The sequence below is a fragment of the Phycodurus eques genome, chromosome 8, assembly GCF_024500275.1.
Source record: "Phycodurus eques isolate BA_2022a chromosome 8, UOR_Pequ_1.1, whole genome shotgun sequence".
In the NCBI taxonomy this organism is placed as follows: Eukaryota; Metazoa; Chordata; class Actinopteri; order Syngnathiformes; family Syngnathidae; genus Phycodurus; species Phycodurus eques.
In genome coordinates, this window is record NC_084532.1 from 16,075,031 (window position 1) to 16,094,146 (window position 19,116).

Sequence of the window (19,116 nt, forward strand, 5' to 3'; positions counted from 1 at the left end):
CCACTGGCTGACTGTTTTGCTGACCGTTTGACTTATTCAGGTTAAAATTGCAAATGCCAGCTCGTATTGGCATGTCTTTCTCCAGAAATCCCCTCCGGCCCCTCCTGGGCAAACATAAGAGGTTCACAGTCCAGCTGGGCAACATAACCCTACAACATTTTGCGGTGGTACTTCAGGGCTCGGAGCGATTCGAAATACCCAGACCAACCCCGAATGGAGGTTGCTTGGTAGGCGCCCGACCCCTCTGTTGTTAACTGACATTAGATTCTTCTGACCTCACAAATGGACACAAATTCCCACACGAAGACACACTCCAAAATAGATGCAAAACAAGACAACTACAACATTTCTTTCATTTTCACTTCCTGTAGGTGTAACCCGCTATGTGTCCCGCTATGAATTCCTAATACGTTGCTCCTTGTCAAGACTGGCATCGATTCTGAAGGCAAAAATGAAAAGCCTCAGATATTTTGATTGCATTAGTCGGAGGAACACACACAGGCACATGCACAGATAAACCCCGAGTACATACTGTAAGTTAAATATTTACTATTGTTTTGTCTTAACTGGATGCATCATTTTGGCAATTGGTGCCTTTTCTGGCTTGAGCACCTGCCGCCTCCCCCAAATGACTGTGCACGTGCCTGAAAACACACAGTAAAAAATAAGTAAATCATGGACAAACTGTATGCTGAATGATGTCAATCCAAGACAAATACAACATGTGTGTCTAGCTGTGTCTAGAAGGCTCCCTTCAAGGTTTGACAGCAGAAAAACATTTTCAAAACATTTTCTGCAGCACATGGAGCCAAAATACAACACGCACAGCCATTCATCGTAAAGAAAATGGCCGCATTATAATTGTCCGGAAAAAATATTAAAACACGACTGAGGAGTTTTGCGATGGAAAAATTGGTACAGCCTCACCCTAGTCCAGGTGCAACTGATTTTCAGCCGTGGCAGAAGGTGAGACTTCACGACATGGATTAGGTGGCAAGGCGGAATTGGATTTGAAGACGGGTTACTTGATCTTCATGACTATTCAATAAACGAGTCATGTGAGCTGGTTCATATCCATGCACACCGGCACGACACTCATGCGCAAGCTGAGGTATTCTCTGCTCGGAAACTGACTTCCCTCTCATATTCATTTGGATCTCAGTGTTTTACCATCGCGCAACGCAGTCAGTCAAAGCAAACTCTTTGCTTTTCATGACGTTTGTCTAGTTTAACACAACTGAATCTGAAGAAAATTTATGTGAAGCAAAGATTTTAAAGCTCCAATAATTTACCGGGGATGAAGAAAGCCAAACAGATATCTTATGTAGGCGGAATTGCTCACAGGAAAGCATAAGCCTGAGCGAGCGCCAAGAATAAGGTGTGTGGCTTCTCGGAATATAAACATTGATGTATGCAACAATGCAGAACGATCACATGTCAAAGTCTAAGTCTTGTTTACACAGGTACATGCAGGAAGACTCGAAGCTTTAATTCATCTAACATAGCCAACTATGTGCTTCAATGCTGCTTTTTTGGTTTGCAACAGAGTTCAAATGGGCTCAGCAGTTAAGTTTTCAAAAAAGGCGATGTTGCCTGTTCTCTCCGTGCATGTGTTTTCTCGGGGCACTCGAGCTCCCTCCCACATTCCAAAAACGCGCATGCTAGGATGTCATTGAAGACTAAATTGTCCATAGTTTTGAATGTGGATTGTTGCTTGTTTATATGTGCCCTGTGACGAGTCTGAGGTGAATCGAGGCTCTCACCCGAAGTCTTCTGGGGTGAGCCTCGGCTCAATGTGCTACACTCATGAGGACAAGCGTAATAGTAGTAGTAACGTGATAAGTGACCTCCATCTTTGTGGAATTTTCAAAAAAAATAAATAAAAAAACATGGAATGACTCTTTCAAACACCTCTGAAATCCTCCACAGCAAATGAATTCATGAAAAAACAATTGATGATGAAAGTGCAGGACCTATTCTTCTGCCCACACAAATAATGTTCCATATACGCTATTCATGGCAAGTTTTTAGGGCAAGTGACGCCATTTGAAACGTCAAGGTAATTCTGACGTGTCGACTTGGAGAACCTCTCAGAATTTCTGCCCGTACCAGCTTATTGGTGGGTAACTTTAACTGAAACTTGTCAGGCACTCAGAGAAAGGATTCCCCGAGTGGCAGATGAAACAAAAGGGTCATTTTGACCAGATTTTCTCCAGAAGATATCACACAAAAACATTCCCCCAGAAGGCCAGTTTTTTCCCCAAACACAGCTATTCTTTATCCTCTGTAAAAAACGACTAACATTACTGCATCTTATTGAGCAGATGTGACCGTCTTGCTTCACGTATGCATGTATCATACTGCCCCCTAGTGGCCAGAAGGAGCCAGAGGGAACTGCACAATAGATTCATGAAATCAAGATACACACACTGTTTCATGCTTTACATTCAAGTCAATTATTATATTGCTATATATTTTTATAAAGTACAATACTGTAGTGTTTTTTAAAAAAAAAAATAAAATAAAATAAATTAACCTGTCCTGTTCAACTGCATGGCCTTGCAGAATGTTGTCTCTATATGTATGCCTTTTGTGCTGCAACAGCTTTGCTGTGTAACACGGGAGTTTGAAATACTCCCTCTGTTTAATTTTATTTATTATTTTGGTTTATTCTGATGTTTATTGAAAATGCAGCTGGACAGAAAAGGGTTTCAGGAGACAGACGGCGGGACAGAACGGACAAGCGGAATAGGGCTGCGAACCACAGCAGAACAATTAGCTGCACAGTCTAGAAATATAACCACAATTAACGTTACAACTGTCAAATCATGTTCTTATTTGTGGATGGCCGGGGGGGGGGGGGTCACCCGGTGAGGACATGCAACAACTAACCAATAGAACAAGATGAGAGCGGACAGTGGGAAATGAGCAAGGCAGTGCTACTAATGAGTGGTGTGGTGAGATGCTGTTTAAACACCTGTAGAACCTGTGAGTCGCTATCTTAATATAACCTGTGTTATTATTAGTTGTCCCAGCAATTCAAGCCTATAGTGTGCCGATGGAACTTATTAGTGAACGAACACCATATCACATGCACGTTAGTCAACTGGTGTACGGAGTTGCTGAGCCGGCACATTGAGGAAAGGTGGAGTGGGGGCCGCCCCCTCCGACCGCGACGGGGGGCCGAGCCACCGCGCCCATCCCGCGGGGGAATCAGTCAGTATGATGCCAGCCCGACCAAAGGGGACCCCGAGTGAGATGAATGTGCCCAATGTGCAAAATACGGTATGTACAGTGTGAGTAAAATAAAATGAGAAGAGTGCGCGAAGTATGACGCTAGACTCCTGCGGGCCCGGCCGGACCGGCTGGAAGACCCCAGAGAAAAGGGGGGCAGCCCCCACCCCCAATTTACAGCTAACTTCCCCCCCACCAGCCACCACCCAGCGACCAGAGGAGGGCACAGGAGGCAGGCGTGCCCACCACAGGCCCCGAAGTCAGCCGGGGACCCCACACAACCCGAGCGAGAGAGGAGCGACAAGCATGGCAGAGCACCCCGGGGAGAGGGAAGAGGAGGACACCCCAGAATGGGGCCAGCGGGCACCTCCGCGGTACCCAGAGTGCTATTTTTCTCATTAAAAAACACATTTTGTTGTTGTTGTTGGTGTTTTATGGTGGATTATGGCATTTCCCTTCATTCCAATGGGGAAAGAGTGTTTTGAATCCTGCGAACTGATTACAATTGTGAAAAAATGCATAATATGTGTCTTTTAATGCCCATGAGTGAACAATCGAATCTATGTACTGAGATAAACGACAGGAAAAGGTAGACGTCTACTCGAGGGAGTGGTTTGTTTGTTTTGTTTGGAGATGACAGAGTGACGAAGTGGAACTTGGTTCTATTCGAGGCACGGCCACTATAAAATAAAATACCTCAGTCGATATAGTGGGCAAGCAACGCTGCTGAGGTGATGAGCTATTGTCAGTTGCTCCGTCCATCCATTTTCCATAGCGCTGGTCCTCATTAGGGTTGCGGGTGAGCTGGAGCCCATCCCATGGAGCCCATCGATGGACGAGAGGCCAGGTACGCCCTGGACTGGTCGCCAGGCCGTCGTAGGGCGGGGAGAAACCCCACGGGAATACGGGGAGAACATGCAAACGCCACACAGGAAAGCCCGAGCTCACATTCCAACTCAGAACCTCTGAATTGACAGGCAGACGTACCAACCACTAGGTCGACGTTCTGCCGAGGAGAGTTGTCGCGGCATCGAGAATCAAATAATTTCACTACTGACAAAGCGATCATAACATCCATGGTGGGATTTAAGATTATTTGATTTCAATTAGGGCAGCTGCTTCATTTGTCGACACCTGACTGTGGCCATGCACAAGTTGGGACTGCTTTGCATGCAGAAAGCCTCTTAAGTTACAGGGTGAGGTCAAAGGTAATGGACATTTTGCCGTGCAGGCCCACAAAACTACTGCAGTTTCTACTAAGTTGATACATTTGACTTTTTGAATCTATTCATTCGATTATCTTTTGTTTGTGTCTTCTGTCAGTTGCACTCGCACGTGTTTCCGACCGAAAGACGTACGGCCCAACCTGTTGTCAGAATGAGCCTCTCAACCCTCTTTACGGTCATGCTGACTGGAGATGTCAAATATATTAATTGTTTGTGTGCGTGTGTGTGTATGAGAATGAAAATAAGTTGAGGGTCTGGCAGCTGGCTGCATCCACTAATAGCATCAGTTCTCATGATGTCTGGATCGGCAGCCAGCGTGACCTCGCCAACCTCCCGCTAGCACCGACCACGATGTGTCGCAGCCACCTCCACCGGAACAATATCTCTTTTTGTCCTCTTGACACGAGACCACCCATGGGTCCAACCATTACGTATTCTACAGTATGCTGTTTAATTCAGTTGAGGGTCATAGGGAGCTGGAGTCTATCTCATCAGACTGGGGGCTGTCAACCAGTCCACAGACAGAAAACCATTCATGCTCTCATTAATACTGTCAATTAATGGGAAGTGTTTGTGCTGCACTGAGTCATACTGTACGTGGTGCTTGGGCAAACTTTGCTGCATGCTAAAGATCATTGGCCAGATTTTCTTGGTGTACACGCTCGGGTTTATATTACAATTCCCAGCCGGAACTGCTGCTTTAAGATTTCAATGTAGATTATTATTATTATTTTTTTTTTTAATCAGTCATAATTGAGCCACTTTTGACAATTTGCAGGTGACAGCGGTTGTCACGTTTTTGCCCCACATGTCCTGAGGCTCAGGGTTCGAATCTTGACTCCGGCCTTCCTGTGTGCAGTTTGCATGTTTTCCCTCGTCCCTCTTCTGCAACTTTCTAGTAGGCACATGCAGTAAAAATAGACAAGGGCAACTCAAACAGGCTCACAGAAAGTCGCACAGTGTCCGGGCAGAGGAATGTGGGGCATGTGTGCAAGATCATCAATACATTTAATATGAGACGTGGAGGTCCCCTTGTGATTCAATACATAACTGCAAGGGAACACCTACATGTCGCTATTAGACCTTAATTGTCCCGACATGAGCGGGGGTCTGGTGGTGGGGGGGGGGGGGGGGGGGGGGTATGCGGTTGTGCGGGGAGTGGGCCCTTAAATGTGCTGTGGATCCTCTTCCACATGTAGGGAATGTGTATCCAAATTGTGCCTGGTGACCATCAGCGCATGACGGCGCGCTAGAGGAGGCGGCGGCGGCGGCAACTGAGTCAGGGAAGAGAGAGAGAGAAGAGGGCAGGACGAGGGAAGCGAGGAGGGGCACGCGGCCCACGCTGGATCAGACCGGTTCTGCGAGCACTCACCACCACCCCAACGCTCCTCCTTCATCCTTGTCTCCAGTTTCCTGTCTTCATCGCATTGTCTCGACAGCCGACGAGAACATAAGTAATGAAGACTGCTTTACTTTCTTGCGCAACAAACTTCACTGAAAAATGGGCTCCTTGTAGACAATTTGAAAGTAAACGGAGGATTGACTAACAAAGTGGGTATGGATTCTACAGCTGTAATTGTTGACATTTCAAACAACCCTGAGGAGGCCGCAGATGTAAACATTCAAAGCCTGAACAATGTTTCCGCCCCCAGGCTGCAAGCAGGAACATTAGACGAGAACACAACAGCTCAACGCTGCAAGATTGGTGTGCTCCGTTGTCCACACATCATTGCAAATTGCAGAGCAAGTATCAAAACTGTGTGGCGTTTTCAGCTTGGAGAATTCCAAGCGTCTACATTGCGCATGCTTTACGATCTCCACAAATTTCACTTTTTGGCCCCTGCGGCCCTCTGGCGCAGATATGACACTCTTCTCATGTGTTCAACTACTCGGTGCAAACACATGCGATCCAGAAGCTTTTCATGGCCGTTATTTGTGGGCTCTCGTGGCCCAGCTCGTGTGCACAAACACGCAGCCCTGGTGTCAGCTAGAAATCCAATAGCGCCACTTTCTACTTAAGGCTTGTTTACAGCCCATGAGCGATAGTGGCCACATTCGGGTGGCCAGTAAACACACTGTCCCGTCTCCTCATGTCATTAGCATCCATCCATCGCTTTTGATTTGACTGCCTTCAAAGCACATTGATGTGATGAGTGTTTTTCTCTCCTTTTCAACTGTATGTAGTTGTTTTTGCACAGTTGACTTTGGGGCGGCTGCTCCAATGTGAGTCACACATGTGCGCAGTAGCCATAAATCAGGATGTCCAACTTCCATGCTGAGTCAGGAAGTTGCTATGAGGTGGTTAACTGTAGCAGTCAGGGGTGTACAGTATGCATGTACTGTACTATGTATAGAATGCACACATCTGTTTACGTTGACTTGAGAATGCAGAAGACACGGTCACAATAAACAGACCTTTCACTTCAAGAGTTGTCTGTGCTCTATTTTTCTCTTCCTCCTCAAGGTCATATCGTGTAAAATAGGCAAGGAGCTTTTGTTGGAAGACGGTGTGACTGAGAAGAATCCGTCTTGGACGCACAGCACAGGATCTAGTTACTGTTGAAAAATGGATCATCCGTCCTGACGGGCAGGACTGTGAAAGTCATGTGCAGGAGCAGCAGGCGTGTGCATACTCATCCAAACATCTAAAGTATCAAGAGCCCAGCATCGCGACAGATGCCAGGAGACCTCTTTAGCACAAACGTGTTCAGACGGAAAGTCCACTGAGAGCAGTTCATTGCAAAATGTTTGCCCACTCTGTGACTTGAGCGCACATTCTCAGCCCTGTAAACCAAAAACAGCTCTGCATAACTCCAAACTGTTCCACTTAGCACCCGCCAGGGTGTCATGATGACCATCAGATGGAAGCACGCACAGTCTATCTACGGCCTACGCATGGCAGCGCTGCGAATCCCATCACTGGCACAGAACATCACGTCCTGTCCGCCCTGCAGCTGCCAGAACCAAAATACGAGTGTCTCATCGGTCATTTGTTTGCCGGATTCACGATAGCCAGGAACTGACATTTGACACGTTTTAATGCTTACTGTACATACTGTTCACTTTCTACGCCACCAGTATGTTCCAGGTCAGTTTTGGCGCAGATCAAGAATATCTTCATAATAATAGTCGATATGAAATTATGGACTTTTCAAAAATGTATTCATAGTTTGTCTGAACACTGTAAAAAATAGATGATTCCTCCTTAACCAATGTTTCAGAGAAAATGAAAATGCATTGTAATTTGCTCTCTTGCAGGTACTTGTTTTTGACCGCTGTATGACGTCTGTTCTGTATGTTTAGTAAGTATGAGTATTTTTATGCTGTTTCACTCTTTCACGGTGTGAAGATTAGCCCATGACCCTTTTAAAGGCCAACAGGTACAAACATTCGCAGGACGTGTGCAAATGTACGTCTGACATTAAGGGACAATAGGCATACTACTACTCATATCATCATCATGATCATGATCAGAATCAGGGTCAGACGCATAAAATAGAAACATGATTAATGCACAAAGAATGAACAGATTACTCACACATTTTATTGCTGGCTGTTATAGATTTAATACATCCATCCATTATCTGAGCCGCTTCTCCTCACAAGGGTCGCGGGAGCGCTGGAGCCCATCCCAGCTCCAGCTATCTTCGGACAGGAGGCGGGGTACACTCTTGAGCTGGTTGCCAGCCAATCGCAGGGCACATAGAAACAAACAACCATTCGCACTCACATCCACACCTACGGGCAATTTAGAGTCTTCAATCAACCTACCACGCATGTTTTCACGATGTGGGAGGAAACCGGAGTGTTCGGAGAAAACCCACGCAGGCACGGGGAGAACCCCGGTCCTCAGAACTGTGAGGCTGACGCTCTAACCAGTCCCTCACCGTGCCGCCTAGATGTAATGCATCTGCTTTAAATGTTATGGGTAAACAATAATGACCTTACATCCCAGAATACAATAACAGACAATAGAAACACATTCACAAGTAGTATACTAACTGCCACTAATTCACTAGTTCCTCTATTCTGCACAATAAAACATGGGATAAAAAACAACAACAATATGAAGCTATAACATGGGAGTGAGTTATCGCCTGTTGTGAATTTTGCAATTCAGGTAGGTTGTTGAGAACAGCAAGTTGTGCAAAAAATACCGAAACAACTGCACAGTTGAACGTGTCAAAGCTTTAGAGGAGGTCAAATTAAGCTGCCCGAGAGAAGCGTTTTAGGTTCATCCTGAAAGTCTCACCCCAAAGCCGCATTTCCGTAACTTTCTGTGAGTATTGTGTAATTATTGACCAATAGAAAAGCTGTATCAAACATTTTGCCTCTGTAGCAAAAATGGGAAGAGGGTGTGCTTGTTTTCTAAACTTGGTCATGATGTGTTGGCTCTTTGTATCCATGAATCAGCTGAATCTCTGCTGGACATGCCGCAACAACACTCGTCTACATGAACTACAGTATGACTCATATTAATGTCATCTAGTAAAAGAGTGGTGAGAGGAAAGAGCGCAGTTGTTAAGACGGGCGCTCCCTGCACTGCACCCCACTACTATTTTTGTGAGAAATCAGCTGATGTATTAATGTGATGTGATCAGCAGAGAGACATACATTTTTCTCAACTGTATTTACAGTAGGTGCAAAATGTTTGAACCTGAACTGTTCACATTAAAACAATAATACACAGGTATCTGAAGTGACTAGAGACTTTCAATTTCTCCATTTTGTTTCGGCTATCCTTGGTAAAGATGTGAGGCCATCAGTATTTGAGAGATTTGGATTTGCGGTTTTTGTAAGCATATCAGTCCTTAGCTCAAAGCTCGCCAATTGACATTGGAGCAGCATTGCAAGTTGCCGCCTGGCAAGATGTTTTTCTGTCCCTCACTGCAGTTCAGCGCCAGTTTGAGAAGTTTTATCATCATCACACTGCTCCCAACACACAGTACAATTTATGCTATCCACGGCAAGTTTCCCAAAACAGGATTTGACAAACCACACAGAGGAAGGACTAGCTACTACCACCACTGACGAAAATGCTGAACTGCTAGAGCAGGCGTTCACGCAAAACCAAGCAACGTCTATCTGGAGGGCTGCGCTGGAACTCAGCATCAACAAAACATCAATTGAGCGGATGTGATAAAGCTTTACCCGTACCGATTCAGGGTGTTCAAAGGCTTCAAGCGCAAGATGATGATGCTCCTGTGGAAATGTAGGAATTACTCATCCACCGTTACCAAAACTGCTGCTCAGCGACGACCTATTGTTCATCTCTCAGACCGAGTGAACCGACACAAGAGTTGATTTTGGGGAAACTCAAACCAAGCAGAAATTCTTTTGCATGAACAAGACTCTCCTAAGCTGGTGGTTTTGTTTGCTATGTCTAGCATTGGGCTGACTGGACCTTTTTTCCTTGCACAATGCATCCGGTAACACGACCACCGACACTTTTGATGACACTTCTCAAACTGTTGCTGAACTGCAGTCCGAGGGGACAGAAAAACATCTTAGCGGGCGGAAATATTGCAACGCTGCTCCATTGTTAAGTGAATGATATGCTTACAAAAACTGCAAAGCCTAAGCAGTCAAATGCTGATGGCCTCACGTCTGTCTAATGACAGCTGGAACGAAGCAGAGCGAAGGAAATGCACTGTATAGTGACATTTGGGACACCCCTTCCAGCTGTCCATCCATCCATTTTCTTTACCGCTTATCCTGCTCAGGGTTGCAGGGACCGAGCTCCAATCCCAGCTGACTGAGAAGAGAGGCAGGGTAGACCCTGGACTGGTCGCCAGCCAATTGCAGGGCACATCTAGATCCACATTCACACCTTTGAACAATTTAGTCTTCAATGAACCTAACTTGATTTTGGAATGTGGGAGGAAGTGCAGTACCTAGGGAGACTGCGTATAAGCACTGGTAGAACATGAAAACTGCAAACAGGGAGGCTGGAGCTGATATTAAAACCCAGAACCTCAGATCTGTGAGGCAAACCTGCTAACCAATACCGCACCGTGCTGCCTCAACAAGAATACAATATTTCCCTTTTGCACGAGTACTAGAAGCCTGCAGCACTTAACTTAGAGAGAAAGTTTTTTCTTTTTTTTTTTTAATGAATTCATATCAGAGCCTCATATTTACAGTACCTCTTTTCAGTGCTGCCTACATTACTAATGCAATCAAGTTATTATAATGGATATTATTACACCTATTCATATACAGTGGGTACGAAAGGTATTCCCGACGGAAGCCTCTCCTCAGTGCAGGACACATGAAAGCCCACATGGAGTTTGCTAAAACAAACACCTGAAGGACTCCAAGATGGTGAGAAATAAGATTCTCTGGTCTGATGAGACCAAGATAGAACTTTTTGGCCTTAAGTCTAAGTGGCATGTGTGGAGAAAACCAGGCACTGCTCATCACCTGTACAGTCCCAATACAGTCCCAACAGTGAAGCATGGTGGTGGCAGCAGCATGCTGCGGGGGTGTTTTTCAGCTGCAGGGACAGGACGACTGGTTGCAATCGAAGGAAAGATGAATGCGGCCAAGTACGGGGATATCCTGGACGAAGACCTCCTCCAGAGTGCTCAGGACCTCAGACTGGGCCGAAGGTTCACCTTCCAAAAAAGACAATGACTAAGCACACAGCTAAAATAACGAAGGAGTGGCTTCAGAACAACTGTTCTTGAATGCCCCAGCCTGAACCCTGACTTAAATCCAATTGAGCATCTCTGGAGAGACCTGAAAATGGCTGTCCACTAAGTTCACCATCCACCCTGACAGAACTGGAGAGGATCTGCATGAAGGAATGGCAGAGGATCCCCAAATCCAGGTGTGAGAAATGTGTTGCATCACTCCAAAAGAGACTCGTGGCTGTAATAGTTCAAAAGGGTGCTTCTACTCAATACTGAGCAAAGGGTCTGAATACTTATGGTTGTGTGATATTTCAGTTTTTCTTTTTTAATAAAGCTGCAAAAATTTCAACAATTCAATTTCTTTCTGTCAATATGGGGTGCTGTGTGTACATTGATGAGGAAAAAACAAAAATGATTTTAGCAAATGGCTGCAATATAACAAAGAGTGAAAAAAATTCCCGGGGTGTGAATACTTTCTATATCTACTTTGTTCACAGTTTCAGGATGTGACTGCAGAATTTGTGTCAGCAGTTGGTACAGGAAGCCTCCTCCAAAACAAAGAACTTGCCCTCAGCCCGTTTTCTTACATGTTCCTCTAAAGACAGGACACCTTTGAGCTCTGAGACGTTACAAATGATAGTCACATATTTTCATTTAGAATATCACTTTGACTTCTACTCTGCTTTTCAACGCAGTCAAGAGAGAGAGAGTGGAAATATGAAAACTGTTGACTTATAGCATCTGTGGAAATGTGTAATTTATTGGAGAAATGTGACGAGGGAAAAAAAGAATGATGAAAGTCGGTCATCATCCTGTTGCTGTGTGAGGCTCTCATTGAGATAAACTAAATTTGGGAGTTCAAGATCATGTTGGTTTTCAGTAAAAATTGCAAAATAACTGAATTCATTCTGTTTCACTTTCTTTTGCTGGTGCATGTATAAACCATGCATCCCATGCGACCCAGGATGAGTGTCAGATTCATGTGATTATATTTCAAGAAGGTCGTTTTCTCTTAAAGCAAACTGACTCTTTTTGTAATGCTGCGTATGTGAGAGAGAGAGAAAAAAAAGAATATTCACAAATGTCACACGTACAAAATACCCCCCCCCCCAAAAAACAATGACATTTATTATGGAGGCGGTAAATAGAAATAACCATTACAAATGTGGTTGCATTAGTGCGTACGCATCTATATTATTTTGTTGAAGCAATATTTACTTCCATGCCTGTATGTTGACTGTATTTACACAGCCCTATTCAGTTCACCCCACATTTGACAAAGGGATTTCGATCTGGGTCCTAGCTGAGCCATTGTTGTATTAAAAGGTGAACCAAAAAAGTTGCTGCAGTCATCATGCTTCAATTTGCGTATGACTCCATATCGCCGACCTCTCTTTTGGTGATTGTGTGTCATGTCATGTCTTCCTCGAAATTTCTGCAAAAAGTCTTCAGTATTTGTAATTTAAGAAACGGGTTGTATCTTGCCACTTACCCTCATAGCATGACATTTTGATGAAACCCCTGCAGCTCTTTTTAAATGTTTTGTTTGCTATCTTTTTATCTTCTTGTCCAATTTGGGAAGGGCATCCATGCAGTTCTTTGTAACGTGACACTTCTCTTATTTTGGCCCAATTTTCATTGCGATGTTGACGTCGTTATGTCCAATGCATTGGTAACCAATTAATACATTTAAACAATTAGATCAACTGCTGCCTTTTGCTTTTAAGATATACAACATAACAACTCCCAGATAAGATGAACTTCATTTGATGCTTGGAGTCAAGATTAGTTGTGCGAGACTTGAAGTTGAACTGACTACAATTTAGCCTGAGTAGGAATGGGACTGATTAACTCTGGACACATTCTTATGTGTTCCAACGACCTCATTTAGAGTTAACCAGTGAAACATTGAAGTTTGTGTCTCAACAATATTATAGTTATCTTTTTAACTTCCCTGAAATCTGGGCGTAATTTTAACATTGAATCAGTGATACACTATAGCAAAGATTTGGACTGGCTGCATACTGACTACTCTCTGACAACAACAAAAACCATGTCACGCATGGTTTACAAGTCTGAGATTCCTATCACCATAGTAGAGCTCCCTCTAGTGGGCTCAAAGTTAGTGTACATTGCACCCCGTAATTCCCCAGCACAAACCACACTCAAAACGACAAGAGTTCCCCACACATACAGTACATCATGTCTGAAGGTTTTGTGAGGTACATGTCTTGTGTTGAAAAGGTGCATAGAGTTACAGGACTACTGTGCAGCTGCTGTGTGTAGTCTTGGGAAAACTAAATGTCTGCCTACAAAAAAAAAAAAAAAGACAACACTGCTATTTTGTTAACTTCTCAGATTTGTATTAATGCAGAAGTGAAGCGTCCATCCATCGATGTTCTATAGCACTTGTTTTCATTAGCATCACAGGTGAGCTGGAGACTACTTGGGCTGACAGTTTTGAGTTTTCAATGAACCTAAAATGCATGTTTTTGTAATGTGGAAGCAAGCTGAAGTACCCAGAGAAAACCCACCCAAGCACAGGGGGAACATGTTAACTCCACATAGGAAGACCAGAGACCAGTTTTGAATCCAGAACCTCCAAACTGTGAGCAAACTGTGGTGGTAACCATTAGCCCATCATGTTGCCAGTAAAGTAAACAAACCAATCAGAGGACATTTAACCTCTGATTTTAGGACTAAGGATAACTTTTGTTCATTCAATAGCATCAGTTATGTGAATTGTTTCTTTTCTTGTTCAGCGCCAGATGCTCACCAGTTGTGGAAATTGCATTTGGTCCAATTGCGAAAAATAGTTGACCTTCCATTGGCCAGCACTACGGAAGGTCCTGGGCAGATTAGATTGACAGCTGCACAGAGAGGCTGATATCTGATGGGACAAAATCTCTTAACATCCCACATAGACATATTGGAAGCAGTGAATAGACCGTTGGGAAGGAATAAATTAATACAATTTCATTGAACACAGAATGAATTGATAGTGTTTAGGCCTTGCTGACGTTGATGGCTCAGCACTGTGTTCGCCTACTAGTTTTCTGGAGCAAAGAAAAATTGGAGTGTTTCAGCAGACAAAGCTTAACTCGGCTTCAGGTAAACCTCATGTGACCCAACGGTAGTTAGTTGTGGATCCAGTCGTGTGTTTTTGCGTGTCACATGGTATCAGCACAACTTGAAACCAAAAGTATTCTTCTAACATCCGTCCATTCTCAATTCCGCTAATCTTTCAGGGTCACGGGGTGCTTGAGCCTATCCCAGCTGACTTGGGGCAAAAGGTGGCCTAAACCCTGAACTGAATTCCAGTCAGGCGCAGGGCTCGTATAGACACAGACAACCATACACCCACACCAACACTCAGTGGGAACTGAACCCACACTGCCTGCAGATCTGCTAATGAACATATTTTAACATGGCCCTGTTACATTACCAGGTCTACCTTAGCCCAGAATGACATCACCAGGACAACAGATGCTCTTTGTAAATACACAAATGTTATCAGCAAGACACACCTTTGATTACACTCTTTATTTGTTGAAGCCTCTTTAGTCTTCAGGTAAAGATGAACAAACCGTCCATCCATTTGCACGAGTCGGAAATTAACAGTTGGTACATTTACATGAACAGAAAATGGAAATTCAATAAAAACTCAAAATGAATAGAAGCCATGACATTTATTAATACAGATCAGACAGTGACTTAACAGCAATCTCCTCTCAAAGTGAACAGTTAGAGTGAAAGAGAAACTGGCAACTGTCCTATCTGTGACAATAATTCTCAGCTTTAATCATTATGCGCTGGGCTTCAAGGAACTTTTAAACCAGCCAAAATCTTATAACAGTGTTTGTTAGTGCATGTAAATGACGAGGGTCTGGGCCAAAATTTACATGACACCTCATGTTGTTGGGATGGTCACAACATGTAAAAAAGCAGAAGGAATGTGAATGGAAACATCAGCGTCTCCCCCCTTTCGTGCATTTGGTCCAGTTAGGCTGCTTGACTGAATGGGCGTCCAACGGGACCCAACAGGGCCAGGGAGGCTGCTATGGCACGACCAACGACTTCAGTCAGCAACAAAAAGGCAGCCAACTGAAAAGACTCCAACATACTTTGAGCAAACACAAGCACACCCACACACAGTCCGGAGGCTGACAGCAGCCGGGATAAAAAACAAATGGTTGGCACCAAAGACGGACCGTACTCCGCCTGCTAACCGCTAAGGCTTTTCTTTTGAATTCCAATTGGTGATTTATGCCTGATTTTGGGCAAGAGGCAGGGTACACCCTGGAGGGGTGGACAGCCAATCACATGGCACATACTGTAGACTACAAACTAACTATTCACGCTCAAATTCACATACAATTTCGTCATCAATGAACCGAACACATTTGTTGTTTTGAACGTGGGAGTGAACTGGAGGCACACGGAGAGCATGTAAACTCCACACAGGAAGGCAGGAGTCGAGATTTGAACCCCAAACCTCACAAGCAGAGCTGCTAACAGCTATTCCACCGCGCAACCTTTGTCCATATACTCTTCCTAAATAAAAATTATTCTAAAAAAAACGTTGCCACTCTCTCTCCTCCGTATCAGCTACAATTGCTTTTTGTAATTGGCTTGTTAAAGTGAGTACCGAGCAATAGAGTCACCACTTACATACAATATGAACTGTGTGCTCTCCAGCTCCACAACAGTCAGAGGTATTTTTCTTTTTAATATGCTGAAAAGCAAACAAGGTGTTGGTACAGTTGTGCAAATGCACCTTTCAATTTTGGCAATAAAGATGGACTATTGGCGCATGGGAATATAAGGGAACTATTTGAAACTCAATACTAAATCAGTGCAACTTAAGCCAGCATGTAGCGGAGATATGCAGCAGGGATATGCAGCAATCTGTGACCATTACATAATTCAAAATAAAATTACAGTATCAAAAGATGGAAACGACATGTATGGGAAGAACATGCCCTCTTTGGTTCTCTTCAGAACGACGGACATATTTCACAAAGAGATGCCTTCAGGAGGAATTTGCTTTCATTAAAAACAAATGAAATACTTGCAGGCACCAACTGGATGTGTTGATAATGAATGAAATTAGATTCGCATGACACAGGCAGAGAGTCCAATAAAACCCCTGAGTGGGGAGGCAGAAGTGAAACAGACTCTAGAGGGTCCGTGCACGTCGTTTTGGCGCGTCAGCGTTTCGACTGGACCAGAACAATTACAGAGATCACACGAAAATTTAAAACAAAACCTTTTTTTTTGTCTCTCTCTTTCTTTCTGTTTTTACCCCCTTTGCGAACTGTACAAGGTTATTAAAAAAAACAAAGAATAATTCGTTTGAAAGATTTTTGTTAGGACACTGTTTAAGTTAGAATTCTATAAAGAAAAACACAAATGTGTTGTTTTGGGTTAAAGTTCAATGCAGTACTCCTTTTCAAATCACGACATATGCTGTTATTGCGTCGTCATAGACAACAATATATATATATATATATATATATATATATTTTTTTTTTTTGCAATATAATTCAAATGAAATCACTATAATTGTGTAGAAGCGCTAGAACCTCACTAAGAAGCCGTTCCTCTTTTTAGTGAGGCTTGAGGGCTATAACGGACCGAACAGAACTGAAACTCTATCACCTGCAAAGGAGGCCATATTGTATGGATTTACTCAGGCCAGGTCCAGTCTCCTGTTTTGCTTCACCTTTCCTTCTTCCATCTAGTCACAGTCCAGATAGCCAGAAAAGGAACACTGCATTTCTCCTCTGTGCGATCCTTTGCGCAGGCGAAGCGAGGAACTCTAGGCTGGGCCTTCCTTTGGAGGACACAGGACTCTGGGATGAGGAGGTGGACGAAGATGAGGCCGAGCTCTTGAGGGAGCTCAACGTTTTGCTCAACCAAGAGTTCTTGGCCGCTTGGATCTCGTTCATCAGGACTCCTCGCTGGTGTTCGAGCTCCTGCGTGGCCACAAGAAGAATCTCAGCGCGTGAGAGTGACTGCATCAAAATGACTGTTTAGTGTTCCTGCTCACCTGAATGCGACACTTGGCCTCCACCAGCTGTAGTTTGGTCTGTGCCAGCTCCAGTTCCATCTGCCTGAGCTGCTCCTTCAGTCCGTCTTTTTCCTCGTCCATCGGCTCGGAGGTTGCGTTGTCGCGGCCCGGGGACGACACTTGGAGGGACCGCAGGGTGCTGAACAGGTCTCGGCAGTGCTCGCAACCTGCGACTTTACTCTGCACAGAAACACGCATACAAGCTAAGAGGAGACTAACGAACTCAATACGTTCTAGCAGGAAAGTATCCGTGACAAATCATCTGGTAAAACACAGCCTTGTTACTGCCTCCAAGTTGCATTTTTCATATTGACATTGCTTTGTCCTGCTAACAGTTTTTTTTTTAATAAATATTTAATCAGAACTTTATATACTGGAGATGTTGACACCATACATAATGACGCAAGGGAAACAACACATCTCTTTAAAATATTAGTTCTGAATAAATGTTCAGCAGTTATGTCAACGAGGTTCCATTAAGAGTGGATTCAGACTGTGCAGTTGCGAGCAATTTAGATGTCAATTTTTTGAATGTATTTTTATTTTTTTCTCTGTCTCATTTCCCTCACATTAGATTTATTTAGTATCCAATTAGATGTCGTGCTCTTACTTTGCCTGAACTGTATTTGAATTGTGTGGCCCGGTCCTAAAGAATAACACCTAACGAATTAAAAGAATAAAAAAAATCTCACCCTGACAATGTCCAGCTCCTCTTTCGTTGCTGCCTGCTGCTTTTCCAGCCTGGTGCTAAGTTGGGAGCAGATCTGAAATTCAGACCAAGCTGCTTAGATAACAGATGAGGCTTGAACCATAGGATGCACTGAAGTACTGTACTGTACTTTGCCTGATAAAACAAATTGTGATGATGCTATAAATAACTCATGCGAATGTGTTCAAATTGACCAAGTGATCAAGGCTTCAGGGGATGAACCGACGATATCTGACCTGTTTGTACTCCGCTATGATGGCTGTGCTTTTCTTGATCTCGAGCTCGGCTTTCTCCAGCTCCCTCCTGAACACTTCCTTCAGCTGATGGTGTCAACAACAAGACAAGGAAAGAGAAAAGAAAAGGCCCAGTTAAAATGACAGACGATGGGAGAATGAAGCACTGTGAATAACAGTCAATCTCTTCTCTCTCAATAATGGCAACACATACAGTGTAATTGCATTACATCATTGTCTCTGTGGACATAAACAGTGGAACATTTATGTCTACGGCACACCTGCACAGCCTAATGGCCACTAATAAGCTGCATCAAAAGTTCTTCATACCAATGAAAATTTTGATCTTTGCTCTTTACTCCTACAATGTATCTAAATAAGGTAACCAAAGAAAACACTTCACTGAGTGGTGCAGTTAAGTACCTTTAGAGTTACCTTCACCTTCCTTACGGTTTGTGGCATAGAAATATGAAATACTGTATAAAAAGAATAAAATCACTGGGTGTGAAGTTTGAGTGGAGTCATTCTTTTTGGTCCAGTTTCTTTTCGGGAATGAATCTGAACACAAGAACATAGCAATCACTTTCAATATAATGATTGTAGATCAAAAGAACCCTCATGTTTGAAAAGGGGGCAAAGGATGCCAGATTTCACATTGACCATCTATCGCAGCTATTTTCACAGCTTTTCCCAAACTCGCCATCCCGTGTATAAGGGAGTTTTTCCTAACATTTATCAAGCCAAGGCGCATATTTGGGGGAAAAAATAAATTAAAAAACTCTCCCGGTACACGACCAAACAAAAATGTTACAAAACGTCTACATGCTAAAATAATCGTGTGGTGGTAGTGCAAGAAGAGCATTTAATTGTTACGTCTGTCACTATTTGAACAAATATACATTATTTGTAGGAAATACATAATTTCTGGACCAATGAAGTTAAACTGGATAATTTATTATGGCACACTAATGTGCAGTTGTTTGGAATCACTGGTGTAAAGTGCCAA

General features: G+C 43.7%; 1 protein-coding gene across 5 annotated transcripts in view; it reads right to left on the minus strand.

Moving 5' to 3' along the window:
• Positions 1 to 14,769: 14,769 nt before the first annotated feature.
• Positions 14,770 to 19,116, minus strand: part of rabgap1l (RAB GTPase activating protein 1-like) — a 110,023-nt gene continuing 105,676 nt past the window's right edge. For 3 of the 5 annotated variants that reach the window (XM_061682938.1, XM_061682937.1, XM_061682940.1), the window contains 4 exons: positions 18,114 to 18,197; positions 17,861 to 17,932; positions 17,148 to 17,348; positions 14,770 to 17,073 (listed from right to left, as the gene is read on the minus strand). In XM_061682938.1, coding sequence (XP_061538922.1) covers positions 16,840 to 17,073; positions 17,148 to 17,348; positions 17,861 to 17,932; positions 18,114 to 18,197 — 591 coding nt within the window. In that variant the 3' untranslated portion in view covers positions 14,770 to 16,839. Of the gene's footprint in view, positions 17,074 to 17,147; positions 17,349 to 17,860; positions 17,933 to 18,113; positions 18,669 to 19,116 lie in introns of those variants that run through there. The other 2 variants (XR_009769002.1, XM_061682939.1) reach the window with 2 other exon arrangements.